This window comes from Callorhinus ursinus, unplaced genomic scaffold, assembly GCF_003265705.2.
Source record: "Callorhinus ursinus isolate GAN/ISIS: 27379988/994484 unplaced genomic scaffold, GSC_fseal_2.0 scaffold4, whole genome shotgun sequence".
Lineage (NCBI taxonomy): Eukaryota > Metazoa > Chordata > Mammalia > Carnivora > Otariidae > Callorhinus > Callorhinus ursinus.
In genome coordinates this window covers 43,315,809-43,341,879 of record NW_027397066.1, presented here as the reverse complement: position 1 = coordinate 43,341,879, position 26,071 = coordinate 43,315,809, and the positions used below count along the sequence as shown (strand labels likewise).

General features: G+C 41.9%; 1 protein-coding gene across 2 annotated transcripts in view; it reads left to right on the top strand.

The window, feature by feature from the left end:
- Positions 1-25,217, top strand: part of KDR (kinase insert domain receptor) — a 44,388-nt gene extending 19,171 nt beyond the window's left edge. For both annotated transcript variants that reach the window (XM_073891694.1, XM_025887548.2), the window contains 17 exons: positions 2,101-2,247; positions 2,590-2,721; positions 5,025-5,131; positions 5,564-5,699; positions 6,070-6,174; positions 7,514-7,627; positions 8,204-8,292; positions 8,866-9,019; positions 11,294-11,391; positions 13,563-13,685; positions 13,837-13,948; positions 14,269-14,368; positions 14,982-15,087; positions 16,128-16,279; positions 21,057-21,156; positions 21,671-21,756; positions 23,537-25,217. In XM_073891694.1, the coding sequence (XP_073747795.1) occupies positions 2,101-2,247; positions 2,590-2,721; positions 5,025-5,131; positions 5,564-5,699; positions 6,070-6,174; positions 7,514-7,627; positions 8,204-8,292; positions 8,866-9,019; positions 11,294-11,391; positions 13,563-13,685; positions 13,837-13,948; positions 14,269-14,368; positions 14,982-15,087; positions 16,128-16,279; positions 21,057-21,156; positions 21,671-21,756; positions 23,537-23,759 (2,084 nt within the window). In that variant the 3' untranslated portion in view covers positions 23,760-25,217. The remainder of the gene's footprint in view (positions 1-2,100; positions 2,248-2,589; positions 2,722-5,024; positions 5,132-5,563; positions 5,700-6,069; positions 6,175-7,513; positions 7,628-8,203; positions 8,293-8,865; positions 9,020-11,293; positions 11,392-13,562; positions 13,686-13,836; positions 13,949-14,268; positions 14,369-14,981; positions 15,088-16,127; positions 16,280-21,056; positions 21,157-21,670; positions 21,757-23,536) is intronic.
- The last annotated feature ends 854 nt before the right edge of the window (positions 25,218-26,071 follow it).

Here is a 26,071-nt window from a genome sequence, read left to right as displayed (position 1 = left end):
CAAAGACAATTGGAATGCCTTTAGTGTAGTGCTTTTAGGGACTGTACAAAGATTATTGTCCTATAGGAGCATATGAAGTAGACTGGTGCATGCTTACCTTATTCACTGAACGTTCTTGAGGCAGAAAGAGGTGAATAGTGATGAAATGATGCATTAAAAAGAGAAAAGAACATGTTTCTTTCCAGCTCTGATGATAGGATTTCACTAGTACCTCCAAGGGATTAGCGCAAACTGGGAAAATTCCTCCTTTATTCTTGACATTCATATATTTTAGTAGACACATATTCATGGAATGCCTACTATGAGCCAAGTAGGTTTCAGAAGTTCACAGTGGTGAGTAGGTAGACGAGATGAGAACGCAGGCAACCACTGGGTGGTCATGGCCCATTGAGGTCTCTATGTCCGTGAGGACAGGAATTGTTTTCTGTCTTACTCCTTGCTGTAGCTCGCATCATAGAACACAGTGGCACATACTAAGTGCTCAGTAAGGTGTCTGCAGCATGAAGAGGGTGATCCTGGGGTTGTTTAGGACCTGAGAGAAACCCTGGGAGGGCTGCTACACTCACTGCCGGTACCTCTGGGTCATCCCATGTAGTCCAGCATAAAGATCAATGGGATGGATGATAATTTTAATGAGCAGGTAGCTTTGTAAACTCCCCAGGGAGCCACTCTCCACACCTCTTCTAACCTGTGTCTTGCACAAAAGCTATGCAGCCATGCCTCTGTCTCTAGGGAAATCAGACAAATTTGGGAAGTTCTCTTTGTGTCCACTCTCTCCATTTTCTCCTCTCTTTAGTGACCCTTCCTAGTTTCTGGGAGACATGTGTTGTCTGACTTTACTCTTAAGAAGGGAAACAAACTGCCCAGGTGAATGAATCTATACCACAGTTTTAGAGGAATAATATTTTCTTCAGAGGTCTTGGCATATTTTAAGAGGTATCTTCAGACAGACACTAGGATAGTGTTTGCTGGTGTTAAGACTTAGGTGTCAAAAGAAGGAGTATTTTTGGGTGAAGTCATTCCCCGGGCCCTTCATATCCTATCACATATATGACCATGTGTTTTCTGTTCACCTTGGTGACCAGTGTGGTTTCAAATTAATGGAAGAATTTAGAGAGAGGTGTGAAGGAGGCCATGCCCAGGAAATCTGTGCTCACAATGAGCTGGTTTGCTTCTCTAAGGACTCCTAAGTTATTTTCCTAAAATTATTCTTAGAATAGACTAGAGCCCAGGACATTTGTTTAAACCCCAATGTAGTTCACCACTGAGGTAATCTCATTTTGTTAAATGTTGAACTGGATCCTTTCAGCAAGATTCCTTTTGATTGCTTTGGAAAGGATATTTCTATAACCCTTTGATGGTATGGCAAATCTGAAGTTTTGCTATACATTGAAAGAAATACCTATGGGCTTAATTTTCTTGAAATTTTTGACTTTCTTTAGGGATTGTTGTCTTGCTCATTTGTGTTTTAGTGGAAATGGCACTGGAATAGTCCTTTAGGTTCACCAGATTCTATTATTAGTTCAAACCCTTACTCAGTTATAGGGACTTGGACAAGTTGTTTACCCCTCTGAACTGCGGTTCTTTCATCTGTGAAATAAGGTTAATATTCTTGTCCATCCTAGGATTGATAGTGAGCAACAGAAATAGTATAAGTGAGTTTTGAAAAAAGTGTCAAATGAATATAAGGCATTCTTTGTTAAATTACAGTGAAGTTTTGCACTTTTCAAAAGGAATATGGTGGAATTCGTGGGTGTCACTGGCTAGAACTTTCATGGGAGGGACCGTTTCTCCTTGAGGAAGCTCTGTCTAATTAGAGGAAAAACCCATAAAAGTGACAACCTCTATTTTGTGATGTGACAACCAGCTAGAATCACTAATAGGAATGTTCAAAGAGGTGTAGTGATCTATCTCAACCATCCTGACTTGTTTTATTTAACTTTACTCAGTGACCAACGGTATTGTCATCAACTTCTATTTATTTGCAGTTTAGTAAATCAACAGCTTACTGTTTGTGAAGTTTAAACTATTTATTAGTTTACTGATGTTAAAACCATTTCAAAAGTTATAACTAAATGTGTGATTTTTGTGTGTGCATAGAGCGCGTGGCACCCATGATCACTGGAAACCTGGAGAATCAGACTACAAGCATTGGTGAAACCATTGAAGTTTCATGCACCACGTCTGGGAATCCAGCTCCACAAGTTACCTGGTTTAAAGACAATGAGACACTGGTAGAAGACTCAGGTGAATAGAATATGTCTATCTCTCATTGGTTGCAGAATTCTCCTGGAGATGTGCTCTAAACCCCACATTACATCTTGATTTGTTTTAGGTAGGAAAAAAAAAAAGCAATATTAGCGTCCATGGTCTGGCTCATTTCCTAGATTCAGAATTAAAGTATTCAGAGCCTTGCTGAATTCTCATGGAAGCCCAGGGGTGATGAGTCAGCAATGCATCCTGTACCACTCTTTGGAATTAGATACTAGTCCAAGAAAAGGACACCATTTATATTTTTAGAATTTTTTTCCTGAAAAACTCCACCAGATCACATCACAAATAGAAACAGTCATTTTTCTTTTCTCTTAGGTATTGTACTGAAAGATGGGAACCGGAACCTAACCATCCGCAGGGTGAGGAAGGAGGATGAAGGCCTCTATACCTGCCAGGCATGCAGTGTCCTTGGTTGTGCAAAAGTAGAGGCATTTTTCATAGTAGAAGGTCAGTGGAGATGCATGGACATATCAGGTGGTTTTAAAAACTTAGTTTGTATATATACTCACACACTTTGGGTGATTTTTGATAATCGTTGTACTTTGTATATGTTCTGCTCTAAGTATATATTATTTTAACCAGAAACCATAATCAATGTTATTTTAATTCTGCTTGCATCACATTTCCTATCCTTGCAGTTCTCGCTTTGGAAAATTTCTTAGCCAGACAGGCGGAATACCCTCCTTGCCCTTATTTTTTTCTTCATTTGAACGGCTCGGTTAACTTGTTGTGGAAGCAATACCCCTATATTTACTTGAAAAAACGTTAGAATTACTGTTCAACCACCAAAATCAATGCTATCCAGATAATCGCAAGGGTTCACAGTTTTCAGTGGACTACAGACAATTAAAATTTATTTGTGAACAATAGACCCTTGCTTCTCTGACGTGGAAGTTTTAAGGTGTCTAAATGTTAAAGGAAACTCCTATGTGGATGGAAGAGTGAGGTGAAATCTGGCATTTTCCCAGATGGAAAAGGTAATTTGTGACAGGATATTTTCTCTTCAGAAGTGTATTCCAATTTTAAAAAATAATCTATCAGGGGAGCAATGAAACTCTATTACATGGGTGAAGGAATGGTATACAAGGGGAAGAAAGAAGGATGGTGACAGAAGGAATAACTGATGAATTTTTATGAACTCATCCTAACTTGTCTCTCAATGTCTAGATTTTAGATTCCCTTCATCTGTCAAATCGGTTACATCTTGATGACTTGTTTCCCAATCTGTAGGCTTATTACCATTTCATGAACTGCACTTGCAAAAAATATTTCAAGTGTGTGAAATAAATAAAAATTTCAAGTGACATGGTGCTTTTGTCACTTCCAAAGGGCTTCATGTTGAGGGCAGATCTTAGCAGGGACTTCCAGCTCTCTCCAATGCTCTGCCTCATCTCTGTTGGCTGTTTGCAGCGGGCTACCCACAGAGCTTGTATTTACTTGTACCCAAAAGGGAATACTAAGAAGGAGAAAGGTAGATATTTAATTCTTCTGTTAGGTTCCCAAATCTTAGTATGGGAGTATTAGCACACTAACTTATATAGACAATTGAATCTTTGAACTTTTTACTATGTATAATGGACTTTTAGACCTCTGTGTATAAAAAGAAATTTATTTTAATAGGACTACGGAGGGAAACAGAATTGACTTCCAAGCCGTACTTGGTACTTGGTTCTCCACTGTGAGCTCTTACTTGCCTAACTAGTTAATTCCGTGTTCTTGTGCCTTTTTGAGGCTGCCTTGGGCCCCTTGGACAGCTTATTTGATTCATACTGCACTCATTCAATGGGAGGCCCTAGGTGATAATTGCTTCCTTATCACCTCTTTGCTAATCACTCCTAGTTGAAAGCCTCCTCTGGCATTTGATTTCTCCCAATCAGAGCTGTCCTCTGGAGCCCTGAGCATCTGCAGCTTTCCTTGCCGACCTCTGCCTTACCTTTCATGGATGATTTAAACTCATTTTATCGCCAGGCCACGCGGGATGCTCTCATCTTGGCTTTCTCTCTTTTCCTAACTCAGGCTCCTGCCACACAAGGGCAAGGTAGTGTGATGGCTAACTGGTGTTGGACAGACTTTGTTGAACTCTTGACCATTCCCCCAACTTGCTGTCTGCCCTTTATGAGAGAACTTAACCTCTCTGAGCTTGTTTCTCCATCTGAAAACTGAGCGTTGTTGAGAAGATTAAGTGGGATGACGTATTTAAAGTAATGAGCACCTAGGGGGTGCATGGTAACCAATCACTCAGCCACTTGTTTTCTTATACAATCCTTTGTCAAACTCTATACAGATGAAAACAGACTATCCATGCAAAACCAAACATTTATTTTCCCTAGAAAGAGGCCACTATAAATTATTCTAGAACTCACTGTGAATTAAAACATGCTTCTTCTCTTCCCTGTAGAATGTGATCTCTTTTCTTTCCATGAAAGACCGCTCTTCCTCCAAACACTTCACATGTTTTTCTTGTAAGACATCAACATTTCTATCCTTGGTAGCCTTAATTTCTGTCCTTAATTGGACAGAAATTGGAATTTTATCATTGGAGGTTTTCATGGGCAGTGTTTTGCAAACTTTAAATTATCCATTAAGAATGTTATAGACTCCCTCCTACTTAGAGGCTTGTGACTATTATTGTCTAGGACTTTTTCCAAGTCGGTAAACTTGAGATCTTGCCTTAGTGTAGAACTTTGTCGTCTTATATAAAAAGTTATGGGTTTTCAACTGTCGATGCTCATTCAATTTTGTCTTTCCAGGTGCCCAGGAGAAGACAAACCTGGAAGTCATTATTCTAGTAGGCACAGCAGTGATTGCCATGTTCTTCTGGTTATTACTTGTCATCGTTCTACGGACCGTTAAGCGGGTAACAAAATCATTTCCCTTCCATTCCATGTACGTTGGTTTTCATGATTAATGAAAGCTGACTGGGGCTCTTTGAGTTGTTTCTTCCCATTGTTATTGGCTCAATGGGCACAGTTTTATTTCAATACAATAACATTCTTTCCCACTTTCTTTTGGCTGGACCACTGGGCTTTAATTGATAGAAGCCACTAGAGGAGAAAAGGGCTTGGACTGTCTAGTGTAATTAAGATTTAAGTACTTCATTCTGAGCTCATTTAGGGGCTGAGGGGACACTGGATGCAGGATTATAATAGGACTTACTCTCAAACTTCATGAGTTTTATTTGAAAATGAGACATCAGGAATGGGGCTTCTATAAACAACAATAATAAGCACACAAAAAACAACAGCCAGACAACAGAGCGTATGTGACTGGAAGGAATAATGCTTTCCAGGCCAATGGAGGGGAACTGAAGACAGGCTACTTGTCCATCGTCATGGATCCAGATGAACTCCCCTTGGATGAGCACTGTGAACGCCTGCCTTATGATGCTAGCAAATGGGAGTTCCCCAGAGACCGGCTGAAACTAGGTGTGTTTTCAAGTGGTATTAAGTTGATGTTGGGTTTACCAGGACATCTCTCCCTCCTTTAGGATGATGACAAATCTAGTTTATTCACATGTTGGATCCAGGTTTAGAATATTCATTCTGTCTCTTGAATTTGAGTAATCATCCTTTTAGTCACCTAGAATTAGGGTCCGTGTACAATTATCCAAAGCAGGACATTTGGAGAGCAAAGGGGAAGGGGTATTAAATAATGAAGCCAAGATAAGGGAGTTGAGCTGGATTCTCTGAGTGAAACTGGGGTGTTTGTTGACCCAATCTAGTCGGAATCTCTGCATGTCACTTTGGTGCTGTCAGAGTCTAAGTCTGTTTTGTTTGCTGTCATCGTTGACTGTAGGTAAGCCTCTTGGCCGTGGTGCCTTTGGCCAAGTGATTGAAGCAGATGCCTTTGGAATTGACAAGACAGCAACTTGCAGGACGGTGGCCGTCAAAATGTTAAAAGGTAAAAGCAAAATTATATGGTGATATATCTCTCTATCGGTTTCATCCGGTCTATAAACATGATGAAAGACTTGTATCGGCAGCTCTGTGGCTAGGTGAGCCCACTAGCCAAGCTTGTGGCTGGCTTAGGTGATACCTTTGTACAAATTGGGAAAAAGTTCCTCTTTTATAGCCTCATGTCAGGGTGCATGCCCTGGCAGGCAAAGTTGAGGATGGGCTGCAACTTCACCCACGTCCCCACTTTGCCTAAGAGCCCTTGTGCAGGGCATAGCTTATACAACTGTACTTAGTGGCCTGACTATAGGAAAATAATACCTTGGTTATGTAAAAATTGTTTCTTAATATATTATGGTGCATTAGTGAGATAATTATAGACTATGTAGAGACATGGAAAGAAGTTTAATATAATCAGTAAAAATGGTAGAGTGCAAAAACAGCATGTTTCCTAGAATTGGAATATGTGAAAGATTTTCTCCTATAAAGATAATGGTTGCACTAGGGAAAAAAGGACCACAGGTGACATGTTAAAAATTAAAAGCTTTATAAAAAATGGTTAATCCTAGTAGTAATGGAATTCTGGTCTTGTTATTTTAATCTGGGGAGGTGGTGCATGTATAGCTGTTAGCTCCAGTTGTGATGTGCTTCCATTGATGGAGGCAGGGCTCCGGACCCTTGGCCAGTAGGTCCTACGCATTTCAAAGCCATCTCTCTCCTTTCACCTCTTCTCCCTTGTGGCTAAGGGTGTGTGCAGTTTTGAGGTGGCTCATCAGGGTCTGAGGTGTAGACCGTGTGTATGAATGAGAGGGAAGTGTACCGGTCTGTACAGGATCACACTTGCAGTTTTAGCCTCATCAGCCTCTTGTGCCAACTGGCCTTGCCAGCTGGCCCCTGTTAAGTTTCCTGCTTGGCACTGATTGGCGGGAACTTCAGCATAGCCCCTAACACATAAGGATATTTAATACATGGTGTTGCTTCCTTACGAGGAAGGACTGAAATAATCAGGCCCTGAGAAGCATGGTCAACCTGATACACGAAAATCCAATTTTGTAAGAGAAGAAAGTCTGGGCATGATTCCATTTGCAGATGTATTCTCCACTTTGCAAAAGACTTCACAATGGATTCCTTTAAATATCAAACATTCTGGGTGCACTTAAAGTAAGATTTGGATTTAGAATTGGAAAATATAATTTACACTTGACTTTCAAGGCACCTAGTCTGTAAATTGGATTACAGTCGTATTATCCCTAGAGGATTGGTTGCACACATGAGTGCGGTGGGGCACCGGAACTCCTCAGCTAATGCCCACACTTATGATTTCCCTCTTTGCCATATATTTGTAGAAGGAGCAACACACAGTGAACACCGAGCCCTCATGTCTGAACTCAAGATCCTCATTCATATTGGCCACCATCTCAATGTGGTCAATCTTCTAGGCGCCTGTACCAAGCCAGGAGGTGAGTATCTGTGGATGGTTCTGGTTGCCTGGTGATTTTGGCATATAATTTTCTGCTGGTATTTCAGGGAAACCCCTCAGCTCACATGGCCTTGATTTCCTTAACTTAGGATACTTTGCCAGATTCCTAGATATAAATATATTTCATGGAGGTTTAATGGACACTATAAATTATTCCAGAACTTCCTGTGAATTAGAAAATGCCATCTTACTATACTGCAGTTTGCTGCTTGTGTAAGAGGTTCAGATGAGAAAAGCAAACCTCTCAAAAAACTTGAAAGCAAAGACCTTAAGAGTAGTTCCCCCTAAAATGGAATCATCTTAGGTGATTGTGTTGAAAAGCAAGTGGGTGGATTTTCTTCCAAAAATTTGGTTCATCTTGCTGTGGAAGTGCCAGTTGGTAAAAGAAAAGCTACATTAATAAGGGCATTGTGACCAGCTGATTTTGATGATCCTGGCCCAGTGAAAGTTTGTAGTGTCCTCTGATGATGTTTTCTGGTTCATCCATGTGTTAAACACTTGATGAGATACGTGAATGGAGACGTTTTCCTTTCTTAACATGGTGTGCTGTTTGCAGGGCCACTCATGGTGATTGTGGAGTTTTGTAAGTTTGGAAACCTGTCAACTTACTTAAGGAACAAGAGAAATGAATTTGTCCCCTACAAGGTATGTCATTTAACTCAGCTCTGGCCACATTGCAAAATGGAGGAAGATATAGGTTAATCTTTCTCTGTTAAAATGCGGTGAAGAACTTGTGAGGAGTCTTCATTTGGTTGTTTTAATTTCCTCTTTTACCTGCTGGGGGACATATCTTCTCATGGTTGGTTTTTGTTTTTGTTTTGTGACCCTCATCTACTGACCCAACCCATTAAAGTGTGCCTGAGGAGGGGAGAAGATGGGCATGATTAAGGAAAAGGAAGGATGTTCTCTGGATTATTTTCTCTCCCTCCTAGCAGTATTTGGCCCCATATAGGGTCAGTCTCTCGGTAAAGAGCACCCTAATGTTGGAAGTGTGTCTGAAATAGACTTGAAACAATGTGTTTATCTCTTTAAGCTGAAGAAGAAACTAACTAGGCTTTATGGAAGAAAATCTATTATGTAGAACACTTACCCCAAATTCCAGCCTAGAGAGTCCATATTCCTGAAACTGATGTCCTTCTTGTCTGCTTTTAATAGCTATAATTGTTTTCTAGAGATCTCTTTTGTATTCAAGGAGTTTGTGCATTTGCTTCTTTATAGACCAAAGGGGCGCGATTCCGTCAAGGGAAAGAATACGTTGGGGAAATCACTATGGATCCGAAACGCCGCTTGGACAGTATCACCAGTAGTCAGAGCTCAGCCAGCTCTGGATTTGTTGAGGAGAAATCTCTCAGTGACGTGGAGGAAGAGGAAGGTACCGGCTATTGCTTTCTCCACACTTAATGCGTGCTCCTGCAGGAAAGAGAAAGTGATAGAGTGTTACGAGGAATTTTGTCATGGGAAAAGTTCAATACTCCCTCATATTTGGAAGAGATCTAAATTTCTAGACTCCTCCTTTCAGTTTTCCCAAAAGAGAGTTTGTGGAAGCCCTAACTAAGCAGCTGGCTAGGTTGTGAGGCAAAGCATGGGGCGAGCCTGCGAAATCTCACTATCCCCGGAGGGCCAAGCAGTCAGTAACAACCAAACCCATGCTTTGAGACTATTGGTGCAGCATTTAGTAGCAGGAGAGACTCAGCACTTTATTCCTGGAGGACAAAGGAGGCTCTCTGGTGGTTGATTAGCCTCCCCATTGCTCTAAGCAGTTCAGCCCCACACTCCCTGAGTCACCGGACCTCTCCAAGGCAGCGTAGGGATCACCTGCTGTTTCTACCTGATTCCAAGTGGCTTCTCAAGTCTTTCTTGCAACCATACTTCCTCAGAGGAGTCTTGGTAAGCATATTTTCCTTTATCCAGTTATGCTTCCAGTGATATTTTAGTGTTCTCTCTGAGTAGAGCTGTGTTCGCAGTCTAACTTCAGGATTTCTTCCAGCTCCAGGATACACTTGTCTAGCTGCTTCCCTTAGAAGGAGCAGAGACAGCTCCATGGATATAAAAATGGAGCTTCCTGACACCTGGCTCCTCTTGAGGCATGAGCTTAGAAGAATCCAGTCATGCTGTTGAATCACAGATCTGTACCTCTGAAACAAATAATGCAATATATGTTAAGAAAAAAAAAAAAAGAAGATAGCAGGAGGGGAAGAATGAAGGGGAGTAAATCGGAGGGGGAGACGAACCAGGAGAGACGATGGACTCTGAAAAACAAACTGAGGGTTCTAGAGGGGAGGGGGTGGGGAGATGGGTTAGCCTGGTGATGGGTATTAAAGAGGGCACGTTCTGCGTGGAGCACTGGGTGTTATGCACAAACAATGAATCGTGGAACACTGCATCCAAAACTAATGATGTACTGTATGGTGATGAACATAACAATAAAAATTAAAAAAAAAAAAAGAAGAATCCAGTCATGAAATAGTAAAAGAAACCTGTTTCCCTTTCCCTAGACACGAGGCTACAGGTAGAACTTAAATCTGGCTTCTTTCTCTTAGAAGCCGAGCAGGGTATGCGAAGCTGGAACTTGGTCTCGAAGAGTGTGGCGAGGCCGTCTAGACCTCACGTAACTGGGCCCACACTGAGTGGGGCCCTCTCTGTCCCATCCTTCTCTCTCACAAAATGGTGGCCAGTGCACTGGAAACCCAAAGGATTGGGGTACTCAGTTGGAGTAGAAAGGGTGTTGGCCTGGAATTTGTCTTTCACTAATTGTTCACTGAGAGCCCTCTAGCCCTAAGCATAAAAAAATAATTGAGAAAAAGGTTCTCAGTCTATTTAATACTTACAAGGTTATTATTACAAGTGAGTTTTCATTTACTCTGGTATTTGTCTCTAGGAGAGAAGCCATGTCTTATCTTAACTGACCAAAGTTAAGAGATCATGTTGAAACACCCATTAATGTCTTAGTGTTTATTTGTACCAGTTGCACGGAAATAAATACCACCAATTTACGTAAAACCATCTTTCTCTCAATGTTCCTGTCACCTCTCATTCATATCCTTGAAGGGAAGAAAGCATCCTTGCAGGCCTGTTTTAATGTGTTTACAGCACTTTCTCAGCTTGAAAGTGAGAGAAGTAAATATATTTCTGGTATTTTTAGTTATCTGTTGTAGATTATAATTTGACCTTTGGCCTTTGTCCCAGGACAAAGCCGGGAGAGAAAAGATTGAATGACCCTGAATATTGTTGTTTTATTTTTAGAGTTCTTGCTATGAAACTATTGTTTATCCCTCTGGGTACATGAACGAAAAAACAACAGTTTAAAACAGCAAACTTAAAAAAGCCCTTTTTCGCTCCCTGCCATCTCTGCCAAGTGTAGCTCCCTTCGGCCTCCTGGATTTGCTGGTTCAATCTGACTGAGATGGAAAAACCAACATTTTCTTTTCTTTTCTTTTCTTTTTTTTTTTTTTTTGCTAAGGGGTATGATGAAAGCTAATAATACCAGGATTCAGCAAATTTACAGAAGATACAGGCATTTTTCTCTCTGCTTCTATTTCCAGAAGTTTAACTCCCAAGTGTTAAAATGAAGATTACTCTAATAAACTTAGGAACAAATAGTTTTTGGTGGCAATACTGATCTCTGTCCTCCTACATCTTCTGACAGTTTCTGAAGATCTGTACAAGAACTTCCTGACCTTAGAGCATCTCATCTGTTACAGCTTCCAAGTGGCTAAGGGCATGGAGTTTTTGGCATCACGGAAGGTGAGACAGCTCAGGGGGGACCTGAAGTATCTCTTCAGATCACAGATCTGGAAGCAAGATTTCCAGTGCCAGCCACTGGAGTTTGTTAGGGACTGTAATTTGTTCTCCACTGCTGGGACTATTCAAAGAGTTCTGTTGGAGAGACCCCGTGTCTGCTAATTTAAGGAGGTGTAAGGATTTCATGAAATTAATTAACTCATGTGATAAATGTTTATCGACCCTCTATGAAGTGCAGGCAGTCTTCTAAGCACTAAGGATACTATGTGAACCAACAGGCAAAACTCTCCTCCTTCATGGAGTTTACATCCTATTGGGCCAAACAGGTGGTGAACAATAGAAAGAGGTCAAATACATAGTAGGTTGGAAGGGAAATAAGCACTATGGGGAAAAATAAGCAGGAAGGGGTTAGAGAGTACACAGGAGTGCTTATGTCTGTGTGTGCATATGCCTGTGTGTTTGTGTACATCAATTTTAAACAGAATGAACAGGGAAGGCTTTATAAAAATGTGACATCTGAGCAGCGACCTGGAAAGGGTGAGGGACTGAGCCTTGCTGATATCTTGGCGTGAGAGTCTATTTTTAATTTATTTTACATTCATCACCATCCATCAAAAAGTATTTGTTAGTGGTATAATTAGAAAGCAGGAAGGACAGGCTTCAGATGAGAGCGATTATAAAAGCTAAATTTAGAAAAGTAGGCCAAACAAAGGCTGAGGTGGGGGGACGTGACAAGTCACAAATATTCCAGAGGCTGTAAACACCACAGCGGGAGCGGGGTCAGTTGCAGTCACCCCTCTGGAAAGGGTCGAATGGATGGTTTTATATTAAACAAGGAAAACTCCAATTAAGTTTTAGGAAAAATGATCAGTTGACAGAATGCATTGGCTGCACCCTCCTGGTGGGGCGGGGAAGAAAGACTTAACATTTTTGCTTTTCTAAATTAGAGTGAAATCTCTAACCCACCCATTTCTTTTTCTGAAGCTTAAAGCTTGTCACAGCTTTCAGAGCCTCAGGATCTCGAAAGTTTCTGTCCGGGAGCTCTTGTCTCCTTTCTCCCAAGGAGAGAATAATATTTTATTATTATTTTTAAAGGCCAGAGCCTGTTGTTTAGTCAGGGTATCTTTCGACTGGGAAGGGAATGGGGTGGGGACCGGTAAGTTCCCTTGCATCTACCAGCTGGTGTTTCGAAGACTGCCTAGTTGTTGGGCTAAAAAAGGAAGCTGTTTGACTGGGGGAAAAGTAGAGAGGACTATCTGGTTTTTGGAATCTCCTGTCTTGCTCATTCATGCTTGACAGAATGCTTTTGAATATGCCTCTTTCAGAAGGAAGTGCTACACAGAGGCAAGGGTGTGGGGTGGTGAGCCATGCCTGGTTCCCGGGATCACTCCCGCACTGGCTTCAGAATTCTCCTCTGAGCCTTTCATTCATTTATAAATGTTCCCCGGACTCTTATTCCCTTACAAATCTACCAGGAGAAGCTAAAGCTGCTCAGTAGTAGGAAGTTAAATGAGGATGGGGAATATCTAGATGAGAGAAACTGAAGACCAGAAAAGAGTGGAGAGAAAGCAGGGGGAATTAGGTTTTCCTTTTTTAGGGCACCAGAGAATCAACTTGACCCGTGAGAAGCCGAAATCTCTTTCATAGACCTTTATGATAATCCAACACTTTGAAACAGGATGAGCCCCACAGGGGATGGTTTATCAGAGCCGGTCATTTTCAGTTCCATATGGAACGGAGAAACCAACCAAAGGCACCAAACCAAGGAGAGCCCCTTGATCCTGATTTCCGAGCATTCATTCAGAGTAAGAGGGCATTCTAGGGCCTCCTTAGAATAACAGGTTTTAACCATATATGCTGCCAGGCGAAAGGGATATGTGGATGTGACCAGAAACACATTCTTAATTGTGTCCAAGAGAAGTCTATTTATGATTCCATCATCATACTATAACTTAATTATTTAACTCCAAAGTCTGGGACTCTTTATGGGATAAGCAGATGTGTGTCTCAACAAAAGTCAGACTTCTTTCTTGAAGTGTTGGTGAAAGATATTAGCCCAATGCTTGTTAGTCAGTTGGTTTTCTGATGTGGGACTTTTTTAAGCATGAGGTCACAACAGATGCAGAAGACATCAACTGTGCCGCGACCTAACGCACACACGGTTCTTTTTGCAGTGTATCCACAGGGACCTGGCCGCACGCAACATCCTCTTGTCGGAGAAGAACGTGGTTAAAATCTGTGACTTTGGCTTGGCCCGGGATATTTATAAAGACCCAGATTATGTCAGAAAAGGAGATGTAAGTTTCAACGATGAGCCCAGTGCTCTGTTAAGTTGCAGGATCCAAATTCCTCTTTGCAAGCTTCAGGACCCGCTTTGGGAACAAAGGAAATTTTTTCTTCAGATATGTGCTAAGTTGGGTTCTGATTCCTTGTCTTCTACCCTCTTAGGCTCGCCTCCCTTTGAAATGGATGGCCCCAGAAACAATTTTTGACAGAGTGTACACAATTCAGAGTGATGTGTGGTCTTTTGGTGTCTTGCTCTGGGAAATATTTTCCTTAGGTAAGTCACTTGTTTTTTGTCCCTCCATCCATAGTCCAAAGAGAATGATAGAAGTCAGTGGCCCCAGTGCACCTTTTCCTCTCCCATGTTCCACCTTGATCTGGTGAAAGTTACTTGGAAGATTTGGTTAGTTTAAAAAAAAAAATATATATATATATATATATACACACACACACACATACATATACGAATATACAAAAAATATATAAATATACATATATATGTATGAATGTATTGTATTTGGGAAGATGTTCAAGAATCAGGGTTTTCTCTAAGAAAAAAATCAAATCAAATGATGTCCCATTCCTGTTTTATTCTAGGTGCTTCTCCATATCCTGGAGTGAAGATCGATGAGGAATTTTGTAGGCGATTAAAAGAAGGCACTAGAATGAGAGCCCCTGATTATGCCACACCAGAAATGTAAGGCTTTGAAAACACCTTTCTGTCCTTCCTTTGCTCACAAAAACTCCCCTGCCCAGAAGACTTTTCATGATACAGACCTCTTTCTTTTTTTTTTAAAGATTTTATTTATTTATTTGAGAGAGAGAATGAGAGAGAGAGAGCATGAGAGGGGGGAGGGGCCGAGGGAGAAGCAGACTCCCCGCTGAGCAGGGAGCCCGATGCGGGACTCGATCCCGGGACTCCAGGATCATGACCTGAGCCGAAGGCAGTCGCCCAACCAACTGAGCCACCCAGGCGCCCTATGCAGACCTCTTTCATGGCCCCATCTGTATCCTGCTTCTCCCTGAAGTCTTCCTTGATAATCTCAGGCAGAGAGTCATCTCTTCTAGAAACAACAGCACTTTATCTATACTCATGAGTTAGTTTTTATTTGATATCAATTTATAACATTTCCTGTACATACCTGATGCTCCAAGTGTCGGGCTATGTGTTTTATATGGTGTTGTATTACTATTTAGTGTCTGGGTTCATGGTGGACTTTTCATAAATGTTTACTCACTCAAGTGCTTGTTTTCAGCATCAGATGAGGAAGAAGGAGACAGTTAATGACATTCGTGTTTTGCTTCTCTAGATACCAGACCATGCTTGACTGCTGGCATGGGGAGCCCAATCAGAGACCCACGTTTTCAGAGCTGGTGGAACACTTGGGAAATCTGTTACAAGCTAATGCTCAGCAGGTTTGTGACCTCCATCCAAAAAGTATATCCAAGGCCTCCTCTCTTCCCTAGACCTTCTCATAGCCACCATATTCTTGCAGATCTGAACAATAATGCTTTCTTAAAAGCTTTAACTCCTCATTTAGACAGATGAGATCCTAACCACTCATTCCTCCTGATGTATTTTTTTCTTGTCTTCAGATACTCTTCTGAAGTACAATCAATCAATCAATCAATCAAAAATTAGTTGGTCCACAGAATATCAACAATGAACAGAATTTCAAGGAATTTTTAATACACTGTACAGGCAAAACCATATCTGAACCCTGCAAAATAGATGGCTTTTTCCTCAGTAAAATCCCAGACCCCCATAACTTCCACTGGAGGATTTTAGAATTGTAACCTTTACCATTAGAAAGTTATTTAATCTCCAGTCAAGGGCCTCTTAATACCAGGAATGGAAGCCAATTTCCTCCTGCTTTTCTTTGGAACAGGTGGGGGGAACAATGGTTCAAATCTGTTTTTATCAGTAAGCCTTTCAAACATTTAAAGGTATCACATTGCCCTTTCTCTCTTTCTCTTGATGAAGTAGTGTTAAATTGTGCGACCTTTTTTCAGAAGACCCATTTTCCTGCACATTTATTGCTCTTCTCTAGACTGTCATCAGCTTTTCCATTGCCTTGACGTGTAGAGGCTAACACTGGGTGACATACCCTTTGAAAGACCTGGCTCTTGTAGGTAGGGCTTTGTGACGAAATGATCTTTCAGCCCTCCGTGTTCTGTTGCCACATCACTGGCCAGAGCCTGCTTTGTCTTCCTCGTGACCACAGTTCTCTGCGGTCCCCTTACTCCTCTTGTTTTTATATTAACTCCTTTAACTTACTTTCATATATACATAGCCCTCTCAAGGGCCCTTTTGTTTTCGACAAACCATTTTTAATGTTGTCTTTAAGTTCTGCACTCAGATATGAAAGCGACAGACCCCATGGCCTTTGTTTCTCATGAAAAGGCTCGTGAGGGGCCGGAGCCATAGCAATAGAACTCCGTGTTTGTTGTTTCAGGATGGCAAAGACTACATTGTTCTCCCGATATCAGAGACTTTGAGCATGGAAGAGGATTCTGGACTCTCCCTGCCTACCTCACCTGTTTCCTGTATGGAGGAAGAGGAAGTGTGTGACCCCAAATTCCATTATGACAACACAGCAGGAATCAGGTACTGTATATGGTCAACATCCCCAGGGGGACGGGGCACTTCAAGGTCATTTGGGGAGGGGGTGGAAGGAAGGCTGCATCTCGCTTCCACATTTAACCTTAGCCCTGAGACTGCTGTCAAGGGAAGTGCTCCTTGAAGAGGGCTGGGGTAGGTGAGTTGATTCCCATCTGTGGTCCACATTGCTGCCATAGCTGTTTCTTTAGAATTCTAAGCCCTGCAGCTGCAAATAGCTGGAATGCCACAGCTTGTTAATCTCCAGAAAAAGAGACCAATTTTATATAGACATCTGTATTTAAATTATCCCCATGTACTCTTTTATTAATGTGAATTAAATGGCTTAGGAAAGATTCAGGAAGGAAGGGTTTTATGCGTATATGAGAACACACGTGTCTCCCTGGCCAGGATGCAGGGTGCCGTGGGGATGTGTCCTGAATTGGACTGGACAGCACATCTTCAGAAGCCCCTCCCTAGTCTGATTTTCAGCATTTTATTTGCATAATGGGACTTCTGGACTTATTTAAAACACATGCACTGCTGTCCTCTCCTGATTCGTAAAGGGGTTCTGAAGGCAGCTTTCTTTTTTCTCTCTCCCAGCACCTGTGCCTGAGGAAAGAGTTGATACAGTGTCTACAATATGATATGAAAATTGCCTTTTACTAAGCCTGGGACTTTTTTGTTCCCCTCCCCGCCTACTCTTTGGGGTGTTTTTCTCCTGTGACTGCCCCGCCTCCCCCGACTGCAGGGTCCAACCTGCACTCGTGAGTGTGCTGTGACTGCAGGAGGGGCATGGAGCTCTAGGTTGGCCAGGCTGCCCGGTCGTGGGCAAGGAGGCCCCCTGGACAGCTTGTTCTGGGGAATCACATGGGGTGGCAGGAACACTGCCAGAGTGGGTAGAAGCCAACACGTAAGCTGCTGGTTACATTTGTGTCAAGAACTTCTAGCATTTTTTTCAAAGATCTTTTCCTCCTGTTATCAGATTTTGCCTACATGATACCTTGCAGAGTTAGGCAAGGGAGAAACTATTAACCTTCTTGATGGGGATGTTGAACATGAGGCTCAGAGCAGTCACCTGGTGGAAATAAACCACTGTGGTTAAAGATCCAGATTTTAGAGTCAGATAGAACTGGCTGGGCCACTAAGTCTCCCTCTTAGTGACCTGGCGCACATCTTCATCCTGACCCAGGTGAAGACACTGGTGCTCAACAATGATTCTTTTGAGAATTGCGTGGTATAACATATTTCTATGTGCTGGGCACTTAGAGATCACTCGATATGTGAAAGCTATTAAGCAAGCTGCTTTAAAAATCACATCCCTAGGATGAATCCAGTTTCTCCAATCTCTCTCTCTCTATGTCCTGTTTTCTGCCCTAGCAAAGAGGGAACCTCAAAGAGAAAGGTGAATGAACTGGAAGCCAAAAGTGCCACTCTCAGGTTTAAAAACCTCTAGTTCAAGCTCAGCTGGCCTTCTGGTGTGGTAATTATTCCTCCAACACCGCTGCCTTCTTTATCAGAAAGCCATTTGATCATGAACTCTATTCCTTGGGTTTTTTGTGACCAGGTGGAGTGCGGACCCGAGCGGCAGCCTCTTGGCTTGCTTGGACGCTTTGCATATGGTGCTGAGAGTCGATGAAGTCATGTTTGTGTAATGGAAGTGCCAAATGCGATGCTGGATCTAAATCAGGGCTGCTAGCATTTATCCCCAGAAGCATGGACAAATGTGACACCACATTCTGAACATGGGCCTGGCTCCTATTTTCTGTCTGTGATTTTCGAATTGGTCTTTCCAGTCCAGTTTCTCTCTTATCCAGCCATAATTTGAGAAATAAAATGGAAATCGGAATCTTTTGTCTGCACCCCCGTCTTCACCTCTGCCACCCTTTTTCCTTTTATAAAAACAAGACTCCGCAGTCACATTTTAATCATCTGGGTTAAAAGAAACGCAGCGTTGAGGCACCTGCACACGGCACACCTTGTTTCGAGGCTCTCTTTTGGTTCTGCTTCCCTAGGGAGACCAGAGATGAGGCTGGGGTACTTTTCAGCAGACTTGTTCTATTCTTTTTCCCATTTCCAGTCAGGTGGAAAAGCTGAGGAGGCTTTCTCATTTGCTTCGTCTTTATAGTTTTCAATCTCATCGCATTATAAATAGAGCTGGACAGAGACGTCACTGTGGGTACCAACCTCATGATTTGTTGCCCCTTTAAATTATTGAAAAATATTTCTTCAACATTTATTTAGCAAAGAGCCCGAGAGATGTGTAGGGGGAACGGTGAACAGGATGGACCACTGGTGTCTAGACTTTGCTTTGTCTCTAATTTCCCCTGTGGATCAGCTCTGGCCCCAAGTTTGCATGCTTTCTGCAAGAAAACACATATTAATTGGACTCATCTTTCTTTGAGGGCAGTTTGGGGACCATCTGTGGTTGCTCCATCATTTCACCCCGGGGAATTTCACCTCCCACTCCAAGCAGCTTATCAAAGATTTCTTTTCTCTCCCAGAGAAAGGTTTTGGCACATACCATTTTTCTTCATTTCGGTTAATTGCTGGTGATGATCAAGTGCTCCTTGTGGATTGATGTTGGGACAGCCTCCTGGCTAGATGTTCCTGAATTTGGCTGTGATATCAGACTGCTTGAAGTGAAACTGTCCTTTCTCCACCTTCTGTCTGTCTTCTCCCCCGCACTGGTCCCACCACACGGTCAGTGCCTGCGTGGGAGAGAGCAGTGCTGTGCACATAGTAGGCCCTTCATAAAGACTTGAACTATCATATCCATTGTTCTCTTCTACCTTTTCCTTCCTGATACTTTTCCAAGGGAGTCAGTGTGGAGTAGGGTAGCAAAACAAAGCAAAAACAATGGGCTTTAAATCTGAAGGCCAATTTCGAATCACAGTCCTAGCCATTTCCTCCTTAAGTCTTAGCTTCCTCAACTGTTTTTTCCTAAGGCAGCTGTTTTATTGCCCAAGCTCACCCCCTCTAGTTGATTCTATATGCCGCATATCTCTGGAATCTATCTACTTCTCCAAACTCTGTGGGCCTCACCTCTCTTGGGCAGTCTACCCTTCTTTCTTCTAGAGACATGGAAAAGAGCCCTCTAATTGGCCTCACTGCCTGTTTTCACCTTCCTCTACCAGAGCCGTCTTTCTAAAGGGTTCATCTGACTTTGTCAATCTCATGCTTCAACTCCTTCAGTGGCTGCTCGTAACCCAAATAGTCTAGTTATGTGATTTTGGACAAGTTCCTTAACCTTTCTATGCCTTGGTTTTCTCTTCTGAAGTTGGGATAAAAGTACCCACCCCTAACAGATACCATTTATGAAGATGCTATGAGACAGCAGTTGGGGAACATTTAGCACAGTGCTTGGCATGTGGTAGACTCTCAGTAAAGGATTCCTGAGTGAGTGAGTGAATCAATGAATGATTAACTGTAGTACCATTAGGGACTGGACTCAGGAGAAGTGGGTTTTTCTCTGTCTCCTTATATATCATGCCCTCTTTCTTGTGGAGTTTCCAGAGTGAGGATGTCACTGCTGAACCTTGTTCTCTCCTTTCTGTAAGGGGAAGACCCAGCCTCCTGGTTCCAGGGGAAGGAGACTCGATTTCCTTTCTCCTCTGGCTCAAGTGTGTCCTCACTCCACTTGGTCATAGAAAACACAGGAATATGTAACATGTCCAGAAGCCTGCTTGTCGGGGGAAGTATGCTGGGATAAGCGTGGAGAGTGAATTTGCTGTCCCTTGCTGTGAAAAGGACTTCCCTTCTTTCCACTTGGTCTGTTGGTGCTTTTAACAGAATCAGACTCACCCAAAGCCACATGGCAGTGAAGGAGCACCCCCAGGAAACAGGTGATGTGTTTTCTGACAAGTCCCATTCTTTGAACTCCTGAAGGAAAATGGTACCCTTTGGAATTCAAAGGAGGAAAACAAGCTTTGGCTGAGAGAGAATCATTCTTTCTAAGAACACTTGCCACCCACCTCATTCATCCTCCAGATAGCTCTGTGAGTGAGGGAAGGAAAGCTATTGCCAACACATTTTAAAGACAGGATAACAGAAGCATAGAAATATTCATGACTTCCCCAAGTTTGTGTAGTCAGCGGTAGACTTTGAAATAGATGCAACATCTCATGACTCTTGAACCACTGCCGTTTCCCAAGACCAGCAATTCTGTGGGCTGAACATAGGGGATTGTGAGACTCAGACCCACCCCCCCAAAACACACACCCTTAGCCTCTATTACATGCAGAAGGAGGAGGTTGTCTCCAGATCCCGCTGAGTTCAGTGTCTTTTACAGAACCCAGGTGAGATCCAGTGAGATCCCCAGGTGCTTCCTCTGCCCATCTTTCACTGAATTGTTGCTCTGAGGGCATTATCTAGAAAAACTTTTTTGGAGGTGGCCAGAAAGATGTTCAATGCTCTGTAATATGTCAAGAGCCCAGGGGAGGAATCTCAGGCAATCAGGAAACCATGCAGAAGGCGGCTGATCACTTAGTTTGCTGTTGTTGTCTTTAGTCCAGCCCCGGCCCTCAGAAGTAAGATTCAAAAGAACAGGAGCTAATCGAGGCCCCTCACTTAGATTATACTTTTAAATAGGCCCTCACAGGAAATGGAGCCTTCACTGTGTGCTAGCAGAGAAAGATTTTTGTTTTGTTTTGTTTTTCCTTTTCCAAAGGATGTTTTGAAGGTTGCTATTAAACTTGTGGTTGAAAGATAATGAACTTAGGTATCACTTTTGGTCTCTGCAGCCAAATATACCACCACCCAAATATAAATATTGGTTCTTTTGCAGCCAGTATCTGCAGAACAGTAAGCGAAAGAGCCGGCCCGTGAGTGTAAAAACATTTGAAGATATCCCGTTGGAAGAACCAGAAGTAAAAGTAATCCCAGATGTAAGTACATCTCTTAAAAAGAATCTTAAAAATAACACAAAGGATGAAACATTAGCTAGATAAATATTAGCCTAAGCATTAGAGTCTTGGAGCCTCATTATAAAGGTATGTGTCATGGGGTCATTATGGAGATGGAACTGATCAGTCCCTTCCCCTGCCCCCCACCATTGGTTTTTCCATAAAGACAGCCCCTGGTCCAAGGTTCCAGATAGTCTAGCTTCATGCCCAATTCCACTCAAGTGTAAATAGTATCACTGTGAAAAGAGGGATGGCAACAGGTCTCCTCAGCTGCTGCTTCCTAAATACTTTTCTTCCAGGCCTGAGTTTACTACTAGGGAGCAGTTGTTTCTTCTTGTAGCTGGTATACCAGCATTTCTGGCTATGCCATCTTTACCTCCCTCTGTGGAACACTGGGGCATATTGTCTGATAGATGGGTTAAGAAATTGATTTAATTAAGTAGTTGGTCAGTGTGCACACTCAATCAACAGTGCCATCTCCTTATTTCTTAAAAAGGACAACCAGACGGACAGTGGTATGGTCCTTGCATCAGAAGAGCTGAAAACCTTGGAAGACAGAACCAAATTAGCACCATCTTTTAGGTAAGGCTCAACCAAAGAGAAAAGACAAATCTCAACAGGAATTTTTGGAAGGAACTTAGGACTTTCAATGTAGATGCAGTTTTCCCTTTTTGTGTCTTTGTTGGTTAGGCAAATTCGCATCAACTGAATTAATAAAGAACTGAAACTAATCAAACAAATAAATTATATGGCACATCTGAAAAAGAATCTGAAATTAATTAGGGAATTTAGTCAGTTTTTATGAGAATTTATGAATACCCAGGAATTTTTGTGTTTATATGGTCAGTGGTTTGTATGGTACTGGCTAAATAACAAAGTTCATTGGATGAACTTGAGATGATTAAAATCTTTGTGGACTCTGAAGAATTTTCAAACCTGTACATCAAATGATGAAATTGAGATGATTAAAATCTTTGTGGACTCTGAAGAATTTTCAAACCTGTACATCAAATGAGCACATCTGTTTTTAAAAGTACGATGCATAGATAAGCCAATATTTATTTGTTTGAGATACTTAAATATTATTGGCTGAATTATTTGGCTTATTATTATTATTGGCTTAATTGTGGAAAAAAATACTAGATTTGGTTTTGAATATGATTTCCCCCATATGGTTCTGTAGGAATTTGTAGTTGTTTTGAATAATGTACCTGCTTTTAACCTAACATATAAATGAAAATCTCTATAAAAATAGTGAGGTAGGTGAGAATTGAGAAGACTTTGATGTACTTATAACCTAACCGTTGTATAAAATGGGAACACCCGTGGGTTATTAAGGGAAGTTCCTGTAAAGAAAAAGAAAATTAAAACGAGCTATTGTGCAATTTTACTGTTTGCTTTAGGTCCAAGGTGAGAAATTGTTAGAGTCAATTATATGTTTCATTCTTTGATTTAAAATATGTTTATTCAGTGGTGGCTATGTGCCAGGTACCATGCTATTGTTTGAGACACTAAACTCATTTGTTGGATTGAAAGAAAAATTGCACTTCTAGTCATTTGAAATAACTTTTAAACCATGTATGGACACAGAGTTAATGAGACCCTTTTTGTAGTTTTTAACACGAATAATTTGGTAAAACGCGTATTAAGGGGGAAAAACCCACACCTCAGAATGGCTTGAGAAAATGTAAATCCTGAAGTTTTTAGATCAACACAGCCTACACTTTTAGGCTTTGACATGATTATGGTCTGTCATGATTCCACGCCATTGAAAACATTTTCTAGTTGCTGCTGAGTGATCCAGGTCCTCAGTCCTTCCAAAGAATGTGGTTTTGATGAGCAAAAAGCAGTTTTTGACAGTCTGGCTTGATGGCACACACATGCTTCAACTTATTCAAGTTTAAAGTTGCTCAAGAACTTTATTAACACTGTACACATGCCTTGTAATCCCTAATCAACACTGGGAGGAAAGCAGAAGTGGACCCTTAGAACATCCCAATTTCCTTTCACATTGTCAGAGCCCCATATCATTGTATACAAACCTGTCAATCTTCAACGCCATAAAAATGCTCCATTGGTTGGAACCTTTACATAACTCAGGAGAACTGCCTTTCATCTCATCACAGGCTTGAAATACTTGGACCTGAATAAGAGGACTTATCTGAAACTACTAGCTCATGCTAGTACCTGAAAATAGACATTGTCTGAGTAAACCTGATACGTTGATTAACAAGTGGGAGAGATAGGGGCTGGTGTCTCCGGGGAGATTACAGCCCACACGGGGTCGGGAACAGGGTTAGGGTAAGAGGGGAAAGAACTGCTTTCTCTCCATCAACTCATTTGGTTGCCATTTCTTCCACAGCGGACTGATGCCCAGCAAAAGCAAGGAGTCTGTGGCATCCGAAGGCTCTAACCAAACGAGTGGCTACCAGTCTGGGTATCACTCCGATGACACGGACACCACTGTGTATTCCAGCGAGGAGGCCGAACTGTTAAAGCTGGTGGAGATTGGACCGCAAGTTGGCAGTGCAGCCCAGATTCTCCAGCCTGACTCTGGGCCCACATTGAGCTCTCCTCCTGTTTAAAAGGAGGCACCCACGTTCCCCCACTCCTGGAAATCACATGAGAGGTGCTGCTCAGATTTTCAAGTGTTGTTCTTTCCATCACTAGGAAGTAGCCACATTTGATTTTCATTTCAAAAAAAGGACCTCAGACTGCAGGGAGCCAGTCCCGTAGGCATTTCCTGAGAAGATGTTTGTGACTCAAGAATGTGTTTGTGTTTTGTCCCGGTGTTGACCTTCTGTTTATGCATTTAGAAAGCATGTATGATGCCCTTTATTGTGGGGCTCCCCATGGGTTATGACAAAAGAAATTCAAGAAATGGCTGCATCCTCCATGAAGTGGCAGCATCTGGGGAGTTGACAGCTCTCTGTAAAACCAGAAGATAAACCAGGCAATGCAAGTGCTTTAGGTGTTGAAGATGGGAAAGAACTTTAGGGCTGAGTCCATCCAAGAAGTTTGTTTGGGATATGGGTCCTGAGCCAAGTCTTACGTGTGGGGTTCGGATTGACAGAAAGGAAGACATTGGTTTGCTTTGAGAGCGTACCGGAGCCTGAAGATGCATTGTGCTGGCTCTGGTGGAGGTGGGCATGGGGTCCGTTAGGAAATGTAAAGGCTTCAGATGAGGTTACTGGTTTTAGAAGGTTGCGTGCTCTTCCCAATTGGGCTAAATGAGAGCTCCTTGGGCTATTTCCGACGCCTAATGAGAGTTCCTTCCGGACTCTTACGTGTCTCCTGGCCAAGCCCCAGGAAGGAAATGCTGCAGCTCTGGCTCCTAGTCTCCCAGGCCGATCCTTTATTCAGAACCCCATAAAGAAAGGACACTCAGATGGAGGCTCCCTGTTGTGCTGAAGAGTTCTGACTGTATAAACCAGCTTCTGGTTTCTTCTGGATGAATACCCCCTTATCTGTCCTGATGTGATCTATGTCTGAGCCTGAATGCAGTAGGTTCCGTATCAAGCTGTGGTGTCAAAGCTTTAGGAAGGATTTGACTCCTTTGTTCCTTCTCCCCTCCGTGAACCTTCACCCTCTTTTCACCCCAATCAGACAGTATTTTAGTAATTTGGCCTTTACACTCTAGTAAGAGCTGATTTGGTTTGTTCACTCTCTGAATGACTGTTAGCCAGATTTCAAAATTATATAGCCAAAGTTTTAACAACATCTATTGTATTATTTAGACTTTTAACACATCAAGCTATTTCCACTGGTCTCTGCCCTTGTTCTTTCCTTTTTAAAAAAGAAAATGTATTTTTCGTTTGGTACCATAGTGTGAGATGCTGGGAACCATGACTGTAAAACATGCTATGGCACATATATTTATAGTCTGTTTATGTAGAAACAAATGTAATATATTAAAACCTTATATTATATATGATGAACTTTGTACTATTCACATTTTATACCAGTATTATGTAGCATAACAAAGGCCATAATGCTTTCAGCAATTGACGCCATTTTATTAAAAAAAAATTGAAAAACTTAAACGAGTCCCTTTGCAAGGTTGCATTTCTGTTCTTATCATTTCTCTCACTCTTAAGGTGGAGAAGGGGCAATTAGACGTAATTGCCACGTGGTTTTTCATTTTTAATTGTTTCCTTATTCTTCTTATAAAGGATATTTTCATAAAGTAGTTTATACTTTTTAAACCAGTACATATATGCTTAGTAAAAAAAACAAAATACAACGGTATAATATTACCACGACTATTTTGAGGGAATGTACTTCTGGCTTGAGGTGTAGTTGCTTCTCCCCTTCCTTTTTTTTTTTTTTTTTGTTACACAAATAATTCATACACATGTGAACTCTCATTATATTCTGAGCACTTTTAAGATTCTTAAACCATGGACTGAGACATAGAAGTACTCTAACAGTATTTGTGCCTGTTACCATTGCCAACCATGACAATCAGAGGGTGAGAGATCCCCAGACAGGTGGCCAGACCCAGGCACCGCAGGGAAGTCTGGAGTGTACTTTGCAGTTCTCCGTGATGACTCTATACTTGCAATGTCGGCCATTGTGAGTGATTACTTTTACCTGAATTCAGTGATTACTAAAAATCACTGGCACCCATGAGTGGCCCTACTCTTTGTGGTATTTTTTTATACAAGTGTTGCAGTATTTATACAGTCAAATATACCTATCATTTTTTTAAAAGATTTTATTTATTTATTTATTTATTTTTAGAGCTCCTGAGTGGGGGAGAGGGGCAAAAGGAGAGGGAGAGAGAGAGAATCTCTGTGCTGAGTGTGGAGCCCGAAATGGGGTTTGATCCCACAACCCCAAGATCAAGACCTGAGCCAAAATCAAGAGTCGGACACTCAACCAACTAAGCCACCCC